Source organism: Octopus bimaculoides, chromosome 12 (assembly GCF_046866305.1).
Source record: "Octopus bimaculoides isolate indiv1 chromosome 12, ASM4686630v1, whole genome shotgun sequence".
Classification (NCBI taxonomy): Eukaryota; Metazoa; Mollusca; class Cephalopoda; order Octopoda; family Octopodidae; genus Octopus; species Octopus bimaculoides.
Genome location: NC_142939.1, coordinates 65,507,855 through 65,520,354, shown reverse-complemented (window position 1 = coordinate 65,520,354; position 12,500 = coordinate 65,507,855). Strand labels below are relative to the sequence as shown.

Sequence of the window (12,500 nt, the reverse complement as noted above, 5' to 3'; positions counted from 1 at the left end):
ATTATATCACGAACTGTAGATCGATCATATGCTGGTAAGAACTTTCTGGAACGTGTCACAAAATGTGAAAAATGTACGGCAACGATGTCACAGTCGGTCACGAATTGTTTTATTGATTGAGTGCTGATGAGAAGTTTCAGGAAAATGTCACAACAGGTGAGAAACTGTATAGCAACCGTGTTTAAGCAAAAAGGTAAGCGTCGCAGTGAATGGGATCACCATCGCCGCGACAACGACGAAAGAAAGAAAGAAAGAAAGAAAGACAGATAGAAGGAAAGAAAGAAAGAAGGAAGGAAAGAAAGAAGGAAAGAGAGAAAGAAAGAAAGAAAGGAAACTACGCCAGGTTGCGAAAATGTAAATGTGATGTTGCTAATCCGATTTTGTGCAGAACAGGGTTAGGGTTTATCGTGAGTTTGTTGTAGGTGATTAGCTGGTCATTAAGACGAGGCGTTTGGTAGAAGCATTTCAAAGGAAAAGGTTTTAACATATCGACAAAGGAAACCTAGATACGACACTCCTAAAACGTACCTGCTCATGCATCACTCATTAGCAACGTTCCTTGTAGATTTTTGCTGTGGATGTTTGCTAGGGTGAAATTTTATCTATTTTTGCTAAGTGTTAGTGCGCATCCATGCGATTAACCATATTCAATTCTAAAGATACGGAAAGAGCAAAAAATATAAAATAAATTATTTCATCTTGAACACTTCATGTGCGCACATGTTTTTCGTTTGTGCGCTAATTGTAAAGTGTGTGCGCGCGCACAACTTACAAAGAACTATTCTCTTTAGCCGTGTCTTTTTCACAAAGCACGAGAACAACTTTCTTCTTCAAACTGCTATTTTCTAGATTTGCCTTACTAGCTTTTCTTTCTTTGTTTCTAATTTTTTTTTTTGTTCCTAAAATTGAAATTCATCCGTGAGAGCTCCCCAATATCCGTGATAAAATATATCGAAGAAAATTCGCTGAGGGAAACTGCTCCTAAAAATCGCATAAAAAGCCGGAAAAAAAAAAATGAAAGCAAAAACAAAAAAAAATTTGGAAGCTGTTTGTGAAGAATAAGGGTGGGGGAGTATTTTAAAAGAGACACGTCTGGTAAATTTGTAAGCAAAGAAATATGCTTTCTTTCTTTTTTAAAAAAACATGGAAATTTTGTTGGGGAGAGATCACATGTGTATACGCGCGCGCGTGTTCGTGTGTAGGTGTGTGTTGTGTGTGTTTATACCTATACATACAAACACACGTATGTACAAGACATACATATATACATGCATATATCTATCTATCTATATATATATACACACACACACATACACTCACATTCAAATACAGACACACGCACGCACACATGCACTTACATAAGGCAAAGAGACATGTATTCATTTATATATGCATACGCTCACACGGACATACAGACACAGACACGCACATACATGAGTGTTACGGTGCGTGTATGTGTGTATGTTTGTGTCTGTGAGTGTGTGTATGTTCATCACTCCTCAATGATACCAATGCAAAAAATAATTTTATTTATTTATTATTATTATTACTATTATTATTATTATTATTATTATTATTATTATTATTATTATTATTATTATTATTGCTATTACTATGTTTTTTTGGCGTTGGTATCACAGAGGCTTGGTATACATACACACTCGCAGACAGACATAGTCTGTGTCTTCGAGTGTGTGTGTGTGTGTGTGTGTGTGTGTGTGTGTGTGTGTGTGTGTGTGTGTGTGTGTGTATCTCTTCAGCGATACCAATGAAAAAAATAATAATATAATAATAGATAAATAAATAAATAAAAACAGAAATATAAAAAACTTATAAACTGTGGCCAATTATAATTTCACTGTTTATATTGTTTGTTTCTTGAGAAGGTCTTTAGAAAGTGATTTTAATACTGTCTTGTTTGGCCTATGAAACACAAACAACATTCTGACATTACTTATCGACGTTACCGCCACGATTTCCATGTAAAGGAAATGTTAGATGACAAGAGTTGTCGGTACTACGGGTGGGTAAGTTGGTAGGGGGCAGCACTGGTTATCTTGAATGATACGTTTAATTGTAATACTAACTTACACCTGCATACACAAGCACAGACCTACGAATATATGCATGCACACACAAGTACATAGACACTCACGCACACACACATACATACGTATACACAAACATACACACATATATGTGTGTGCGTGTGTATATGTATACACACACACATGCATTCATACACACATACATACATACATGAACAAAGTTATACGCACATATATAGAGGGATACACCTACCTCAAATAATGGTCTCTCTCGTCGGCATAAAGCCTGGAATTTTAAGGGAGGAAGTTAGCCGATTCAACTGACCCCAATATATGACTGATATAATATTTTATCGAATTCGGAAGAGTGAAAGGTAAAGTTGGGCTCGTTGGATTTGAACCCAGAGCATGAGTAACCGGAATGAATACAGCAAAGCATTTTGATTAACTTTTTAACGATTCTGCCAATTCACCAACGTCACGCATGAAAAAAAAAAAATGAAAAAGAAAAAATGATCTGCTCTGAGTTAAACCACAATATCTGACGAGGTGAATAATCACAGAAACGACCGAATGTCTCGCGAAGTAACTTGTGGTAAATATCCCATACATTTTTATAGATTATAATAAATCTGAAGTCCGTTAATTGACATAGGCATGACTAGAAGAGCCAGCCTTCTTTAAAAACATACGAGGTTGTGTTTGCTGTCTCTTGACGCTTTCATGATAATTTTTTGTGACTAATGCACGACAGGATTGTTAATAATACATCCATCCTTCAGCCTGAAGATCTAGTCCTGCGTTTAGTAGCCTTTTACGAACGATGCTATGCCCACAGACAAACGACATTGTATTTCCTAGAGAAAAAAAATAAATAAATAAAACTCCACTCTGACACAACGAAATCGCTGAATTACTACAATTCTTTCTACAACAGGCAAAAGGCCTGAAAATTTGAGGGAAAGTGACAGTCGATCACGTCGAGCACAATGCTCAACTAATACTTATTTTGTCGATCTTGAAAGGCTGAAAGCAAAGTCGATCTCGACGGAATTTGAACTCGGAACGTAAAGCCAGAACAAATGCAACTAAGCATTTTGTCCGTCGTTCTATCGATTCTACCAGCTCGCCATCTTGAATTTGTAAATTAGATTGACAATCTAATTTTCAATATTGTGGAGCTATTTAAGACGGCGTGCTGGCCGAATAGTTAGCACGCTTGGCAAAATGCTTAGTGGTGTTTCGTCTGTCTTTACGGTCGGCTTTGCCTTTTATCCTTTCGGGGTCGATAAATTAAGTACCAGTTGTGTACTGGGGTCGATCTAATCGACTGACACCCCTCCCCCAAAATTTCGGGCCTTGTGCCTAGAGTAGAAAAGAATATTGTGGAGCTATTAAGTTATTAAGGCGGCGAGCTGGCAGAAACGTTAGCATGCCGGGCGAAATGCTTAGCGGTATTTCGTCTGACGCTACGTTCTGAGTTCAAATTCCGCCGAGGTCAACTTTACCTTTCATCCTTTCGGGGTCGATTAAAATAAGTACCAGTTACGCACTGGGGTCGATATAATCGACTTAATCTGTTTGTCTCTCCTTGTTTGTTCCCTCTGTGTGTAGCCCCTTGTGGGCAATAAAGAAATAAGAATATTGTGGAGCTATTTAAGGCAGCCGGGTAAAATGCTTAGCGACATTTCGTCCGTTTTTTTGGTCTGAGTTCAAGTTCCGTCGAGGTCAACTTTGCTTTTCATCCTTTCCGGTTCGATAAAATAAGTACCAGTTGAACACTGGGGTCGATGTAATCGGTATAACCCCTCCCCCAAAATTGCTGGCCTTGTGCCAAAATTTGAAACCAATATCATGGAGCTATTTAAAACTACTAATTTGTGACTTAATTAGATCAGCAACTTTTTTTCGTAAAGCGTCATTTCCGATTGTGTTGCACTTGCCTCTGGTCCATATGTATATTAAAACGTGTCTTTTTCCGTTTACTTGTCTTAGTCATTAGACTGTGATCATGCTGGGGCATCGCCTTGAAGGGTTTAGTCGAACAGATCGATTTCACTATCGGGGACGTAAACAGACCAACACCGGTCGTCCCAGAACACATCGATGGCCTACGTTGAGGCCGCTGCTCAGCAGTTGCAGACCTCAGCATTAAAGCATCGGATGCATTACGTACTTAATGACATTTGTTCCGGCTTTATGCGCCCCGTGTTCGATTTCCACCCAAGTAAAACTTTGTCTTTTTACTCATTCTTTCATACTCTCAGTATTAGCTTCAGCTGACAAGCTAATGTCATCTAAAACGCATACGCACACACACACACACGCGCGCGCGCGCGCGCACGCACACATGAACGCGCACACCCCCACGCGCGCATACCGCCAGCAGCAGCATCACCACCAACACCACCACCACCATCGCCTCCACCTTTCTACTCTCCAAAAAACACAGTGGTTACACAAGACGACGCCAGGTGTCGTTGGTACAAACGTCTGTCCAGCTTTTCTTCTGTATGAATTTTAGCATGCAATGCTTTCTTGGTGCAGGAATAAATACTCGTTACTTGTGTTGGCTTCACGCGTAAATAAGAGGATAAAACGTTTACAGCTGTTAGAAAAAATATTTTTAAATGGGAACAGAAAACTAAACATGATACCGATGATGTGTTACACACACACACACACATATATATATATATATATATATATATATATATATATATATATGTATATATATACATGCGTAAGTATATTCTTCTATGCGAACATCTCTCTCTCTCTACCTCTATGTGTGTGTATATGCGTACATCTGTTTGTGTCCGTGTACACATACTTAAAAATGTGTTTGCGAATCAGTTTGCTTAAGGGTGTGTGCTTTCTAATTAATGATGTGAAGCATTCCATTTGTTCCTGTTCTTTCGCCCTCTCTCAGCCGTGACCATCCTGTCCTAACCGGTCGTACTGACTCTCTAAAAAAAAATGTAATCTTAATGAATACGACGAAGTATTTCTTTCTTTTTCTCTTTATCTCGCTATATCTACGATTATGTATCTAGGCATGTGTGTATGTATATGCGTGTATGTATATGTGTGTATGTATATGTGTGTGTGTGTGTGTATATATACATATACACGCGCACATCATAGAACGTAATTGTGTAATTGGCATTGTGTATACATGTATACATAAACATACATATATATATACACACACATACATACATATAAGTCTATCACATAGAAACATCGTTGTTCGTTTCCATTTTAGATTAAAACATTTTAAATTCAAAAGAGAGACGAACATTGATGTTTCCATGTGATAGACTGGAAAATTGTAGAGGTATTCCTTAATATGAAACCAATGGTAGCCTTCATGCACAGATAAAGAATCTTTATCCCCTAATGCGATATTGAGGTCTCATTCTCATTGTTTGATATTTATGTATGTATGTATTTATGTATGTATGTATGTATGTATGTATGTATGTATGTATGTATATATATATATATATATATATATATATATATATATATATATATATATATATATATATATATATATATATATATATACTGTCGTGTCTGGGGAGAGTCATTCTCTTTCTGTGCCTTATAATTTAACACACACACCGGTAAAATTTCTATTTCTTTCTTTTTTTTTATTTTTCTAAAATTTTCTGTTGAAAAGATTGCAAGACGCAACGAAAATTTTAGGAAAATAAAAAAAGAAATAAGTGGAAATTTTACCGGTAAGTGTGTTAAATTATAAGGTACTAAAAGAGAATGACTCTCCCCAGACACAACAAAATATGCTTCAGCACACGAACTCACATAAAGAATCTTGCAAACTAAATGCATATATATATATATATATATATATATATACACATACCTAAATTCATATACATATATATATATATATATACACACACATACATATATATGTACACGCGCGCACGCATGCACGCACACATGCACACACACACACACACACACACACACACACACACACACACACATACACACACACACGAACAAAGGAGTTCACTCTGAAATGCTCTCTCCTTATTCTTTCTTAGCCAGTTATTTCTCGGTAATACATAAAGTGATCACTTACAGCTTTGTTCGTTCCCTGTTATTTATAAACCATCAATCAACCAACCAACCAACCAACCAACCGGTAGTGATGCCAACAACTGCTATATTTTGTACGTGGCTAAATGTGCAATCATCTTTAATTCAACAGCGGCTGAGCAGGTGAATAGTCAGCGAAATAGTTAAATGGACCGCAGTAACTTGGGATAAATATTGTATACATTTTATAGAATATATTTGCGGTTAATACTTCTCGCTTTTTTTACCTTTTTTTAAAAATTTAATTTACATAATTATAAAACCAAAGCACCTACAACATATCGAATCGTTGTGCACTGTCAGAGATTAAACATCTCGCTTAGATGAACGAAAATAGTACACACACTCTTTATACATACAAATACATTATACAGAAGCATGTATACCTACGTAAATGCGTACGCATATACATGCATACTTACACATAATATTTGCTATGCATTTATTATATATGTATGCGTATAAGTGTATGCGTGTGTGTGTAGGCGTATGTTGGATGTACTTTCAGTCATGTAATCAATGCCTAGTAAACGAGTATATGATTATTATTGTGTGTTTGTGTGTGCGCGCGCGCGCGTGTGCATGTGCGTGTGTGTGTGTGTGCATGTGCGTGCGTACGTGCGTGCTGAAGTACAGCAAGAAGGAAGCGAAAATTCAACCCCCGAAAACACGAAATGTGTCTTTACCCTTCCCTCGTCCTGAGTGCGGAGAACACTTTCTGGAGAAAAGGGTTGTGCCCATATTGTTGTAAGGCTTTCTGAGACAGCTTGTGTCAACAGCTGACTTCCAACATTTCAACAGGAACGATAACCACGCCGATATCAATTCTCCAGTGAGATCGATGCAGTTACCGTTCTTGTTTTACAGTTAGAAGAAGAGACATGTATAGGGAAGGAGGGAGAGAAAGAGAGAATTCCAAAGGTTAGATGCTCTAGTAAGAAAGGAACGAGTATAGGAGTTAGTGTGTGTGTGTGTGTGTGTGTGTGTGTGTGTGTGTGTGTGTGTGTGTGTGTGTGTGTGTGTGAGTGTGTGTGTGAAAGGGAGAGAGAGAGAGAAAGAGTAAACACAATATGAGTGGAGGGAGGAGGTGAGACGTGTGAATCGGGAGTAAAATAGTAGAGGTGGCACGTGACTAGCCAGAATAAGCTGAAACCATATAACAGAGAAAAATAAAAGAGTCAGAGGCGGAGCGAGGAAAGGAGAGAGAGAGAGAGAGAGAGAGAGAGAGAGAGAGAGAGAGAGAGAGAGATAGAGAGAGAGAAAGAGAGAAAGAGAGAAAGAGAGAGCGCGGGGAGACAGCACATCTGCGAGCCAGAAGTTGTAGTGTCTCAATGAACGACCTCATGCCAATAATATGTATGCATGTATGTATGTTGTTACTTAGTTTATTTTTAGATTTCTCACCAAGGGAGAAAGAGCCGGTTTCTAACCTAGATCCAAGTCTCTTTCATTGGAATTTCAACAACATCAGCAGGGTGGTTATGAATATTTGAGTGTGTATGTGTGAAAATATTTGGAGTCAGTGCAGATGCAGATTTGTACGTTTTGTTTTGTGTATAATTATTCTTACATCAAGTTGCATGTCTAGACATGTGCATATATACTGATATGCTAAATTTTGTACGTATGTATGTATGTATGTGTGTGTGTGTGTGTGTGTGTGTTTGTGTGTGCGTATTATGTATGTATGGGCATATATATCGATAAAAAGTGGGAAATATTATGAGGTAAGGAGAAGACAAACAAATACATAATATATATAGTTAGTAAAATGCGCATTGGAGAAAGCAAAAAAAAAAAAAATTAAACGAAACATACCAATCATAGAAGATGGACAATAGAAGTGACTACTTCAAATGAAAGTGATACAAGTTTCGGATTATACCTTTTTATCAAAGAGAAGTAAAAGGAATAAGAGACGTAAGAGTAAAAGAAATAAAAACGATGCCGATTTTACGTTGTTTACATTGAAGGCTTGGTGTATGTATGTATGTATTAGTCTGGCCTCTATCCTTTGACCTGTCCAGCACGGGTAGCCCAAACAGGAGCTTGGACTCTGCTGGCATAACGTTCACATTCATTGAAGCACAGAAGCTATGACAGCGCCACAAGGACAGACCTTGAGCTCGATTTTGTTCACGAATGGCAATTACAATGCAATACAGTAAGACGTTCGATGTCCCACCGCAAACATTTTAGAACAAGATGGAAACTTATACTGGAAAATGGAATACGATGATTACTTAATGCACTTTATATATACACTTTATATATTTATGCACAATTTTAGAGACTTAATACACAGCACTCTCCCACTTTCTCTCTCATTCTTCGTCTTACCCTCTTTTTCTTGCGCACTTCATCTTTCCCTTCAACTAATCACCTAAAAACATTACAGACTGCTACAAATCTAGTCCGGGAACTTTTTGATATCACCTCGTATCTATACACCACTGAAGCTGCAAAACCTACTCTTATGGGTTCATAGGGCTCGAGAAGGATGCCTTTAGCTTTTTATAATTTGTAAGTACATATGCGTATATCTAGACATGCTTCACCAGCACACACCTTTTCATATAGAACTGATTAAATCCTGATTTCATGCGAATCTCTCTCGACAGAAAGAGAGAGAGAAAGAGAGAGAGAGAGAGAGAGAGAGAGGTGGAGAAAAAGAGAGAGAGAGAGGGAAAGCTAGAGAGAGAGGGAAAGACAGAGAGAGAGAGAGATAGAGAGAGAGACTCACTTCGAGTGATGCGGCAGAAGAGAGTGAAACAAATTGAGAGAAAAACTAGGTGAGAGAGATAGAGAGAAAGACAGATAGACAAAGAGAGGGGGCAAGAAAACAAAGAGGAAGAGAAAGAGATAGAGAAAGACAGCGGAGAGAGGGAGGAGAGAGAGAGAGAGAGAGAGAGAGAGAGAGAGAGAGAGAGAGAGAGAGAGAGATATCAAGCTTCTTTTGCTTTTCGTAGCAGATGTTTCATGTTTCACCAATCATGTTTCAGTTAAGAAGTGGTTGTTGTCATTGTTTGTTGTAGCAGCAGCAGCAGCAGCAGCAGCAGCAGCAGCAGTAGTAGTAGTAGTAGTAGTAGTAGTAGTAGTAGCAGCAGCAGCAGCTACTTGTTGTTTGTTTATTTAAAGTTAGTTTCACCGCTTGAAATTAATGACTCGGTTTTATTTTACCAAATTATCTGGATAAGTTGACCTCATAGTTGAACCGACGAGATTTTTATGACATGTACGATGTGTACAGGGGTCACGTGGTTAATGCTGTTGTCGTTGTCGTTGTTGCTGCTGCCGCTGCTGCTGATGCTGCTGCTTTTGTAGCGGTTGCGATGGTTACTACTGCCACTGTTGTTGTTTTTGTTGTTGTTGTTGTTGTTGCTATGGGTGTTGGTGCTTTTGTTGCTCTCGTGGTGATGAAATATGTTATGAAATAGATGTAGAAATTCCTCTGACATGATGTCTACAGGGGTCATGCTGTTGTTGCTGCAGCTGTTGTCGTCGTCGTCGTCGTTGTTGTGGTTGTTGTTGTTGTTGTGGTTGTTGTTGTTGTTGTTGTTGTTACTGGTGGTGTTGAGGCTTCTGATGGTTTTCTTCTTAATGCAATTGTGGTTTCTATTGTTGCTGCGTTTGCTGTAAAAAAAAGATGTACAGATTCCTGCAGCATATTAACTTGTTGCTGTTGTTGCTGTTGTTTTTGTGGTTCTTGTTGTTCTGCTAGTTCTTATTTCATCGACCCAGAAAGAATAAAAGGTAAAATCGACCTCGGTTGAAGTTGAACTCAGAACCTAACATGGGACGAGATACTGCTAAGAATTTTGCCTGGCGAGCAAACGATTCGCCACCTTAATAATCCTTTCTACTATAGGCTCAAAGCCTAAAATTTGCTGGGAGAAAGACTTGTTGATTACATCGACCCCAGTGTTGAGTTGGTATTTATTTTATCGACCCAGAAAGAATAAAAAGCAAATATGACCTAGGTGGAATTTGAACTCGGGACGTAAAGGGAGACGAAATGTCGCTGAGCATTTTGTCCAGCATGCTAACTATTCCACTAATTCGCCACCTTAATAATAACGGTTGCAAATTTTTGTACAAAGCCAGCAATTTCGGTGAAGAGAATAAGTCGATTACATCATCCTCAGTGCTCAACTGGTATTTATTTTATCGACTTCGGAAGGATGAAATGTAAAGTCAATTTCGGCAGAATTTGAACTCAGAACTTCAAGACGGACGAAATGCTGCTAAGCATTTTGCCCGGCGCGGTAACGATTCAGCCAGCTCGCTGCCTCACTAATAACAGCAACAATAAATACATTACATAGATATATATCCAGAAATACAGGGACAGAGGGTAGTGAATTATATCGAGAACAGTACTAAACTGGTATTTTATTAAACTGGCTCAGGCGTTGGAGTTGTAGGGCTTACGATCGCAAAGGCGAGAGTTCAAATCTCAGTTTGGATGGCACGTCATATCCTTGAGCAAGACACTTCGTTTCCTGTTGTTCTAATCCACACAGCTGAAAATGAGTACCAACGATATCTGGAAATCATCCTTAAGACGGACTGGCGACCCATTCAAGGCTGGAGAGATTTCATACCCGTAACGTTTAAACTGTCACGAAAACTAAAATAAACTTCGGCCTAATAAACTTGTTGGTTCGAGACAGATTTAACTTAACTGATATTTTATTTCATCGACCCCCTGCAGTATAAAAGGCAAAGTTGACCGCGTTGTGATTTGAACTCAGAACGTAAAATGCTGTAAATAATCACCAATGACAATTTTCTGGCGTTTTAACCGTTCTGCCAATCTACATGCTTTTCAATAACATAGGGTTTTAACGTCTCGATTCTGAAGTGGGGGAGGGACCATTCAATAATATCGACTCCAGTATATGACAAGTGCAAGGCAGCAAGCTGACAAAATCTTTAACATGCCGGGGAAAATGCTCAGCGGTATTTTGTTCGTTACAACATTCTGAATTCAAATCTGGAGGTCGATTTTGCCTTTTACCCTTTCGGGGTCAACGAAATAAATACCGTTTGAACAATAGGGTCGATATAATCAACTTACCCACTCCCTGAGTTAGCTGACCTTGTGCCAAAATTTGAAATCAATATATGGGTCAATCACATATTTATTGCTCTCCGTGAACGCTAAAACGCACAGTCGACGTCGACTAGATTCGAACTCAAAAACACTCAACTAATTATAAATTATTGCATAAAAACCACAGCATGTTGCTTGTTTTTTGGGACTTCATATCTCAGTTGTCTCTATTTCTATTTGTAGTCACTGTTACATGCAGCTTCCGGTAGTTGTTGCCAACATCCGCCAGGTGACATCAGCAAAGACAACTGCCGTCACGTGATCGTGTCAAAAACAGAGCAACCAACATCTACAGGACTTCAAACTGCCCTCATCATTCCACCTCACTCCTGCAGTATCAACATCACGGAACATGCACCGAGTAATAACATTATAGGTGGGTGTGGTTTTACCTCTCTCTCTCTCTCTCTCTCTCTCTCTCTCTCTCTCACTCTCTCTCTCTCTCTTAACCTCTCTCTTTTTCACTCTCTTAATACCGCTCTATTTCACTTTCCTTTTTCCTCTCCCTCTCATTAACATTCTCTTCATTTATCTCTCTTCTTTTCTATCTGTTTTCTTACTTTTTCCGTTGTTGTTCAAAGTTGAATCAGTTGTGATTGATTGAATATATATTCAATGACGTTCCAAGCGTGATCATCTCTTTTATTGAGGCATAATAATGTATCAAGTACTATGCGTACTGTTCGAATTTTTCTTAGAAGGCACAAGTGGAATTACAGGGTGATTTGGCTGCTATTTCTTGCTTGCCTAGGGAGCACACAGAAATACAATCGTTGGCACGTATACCTAGTGTATGTATGTATGTATATATGTATGTATGCATGTGTGTATGTGTGTGTGTGTGTGTGTGTGTGTGTGTGTGTGTGTGTGTGGTTTGTGTATGTCCCCGTAATCTAGCGGTTTAGCAAAAAAACTGATAGAATAAGGACCAGAGTTTAAAACACAAATACAGGGGACGGAGACGGTACCCTAACATGGCCGCATTGCATTGACTGAAACAATTAAGTTAATATATATATATATATATATATATATATATATATATATATATATATATATATATATATATATATATATAAAAACAATATATGAGTATATGCATATATATGTACATGTATGTACATACCTTCTTCTACATGTACATATAGATACATAACTGGGTACATGACGTGGCAAAAGAACATGGACAAAATGATAAACAA

At 38.3% G+C, this 12,500-nt stretch overlaps 1 protein-coding gene across 1 annotated transcript in view; it reads left to right on the top strand.

Moving 5' to 3' along the window:
* Positions 1–12,500, top strand: part of LOC106884490 (uncharacterized) — a 75,011-nt gene that overhangs the window by 16,715 nt on the left and 45,796 nt on the right. The window contains exon 3 of the mRNA XM_089361231.1: positions 11,482–11,674. Within this exon, the coding sequence (XP_089217357.1) occupies positions 11,482–11,674 (193 nt within the window). The remainder of the gene's footprint in view (positions 1–11,481; positions 11,675–12,500) is intronic.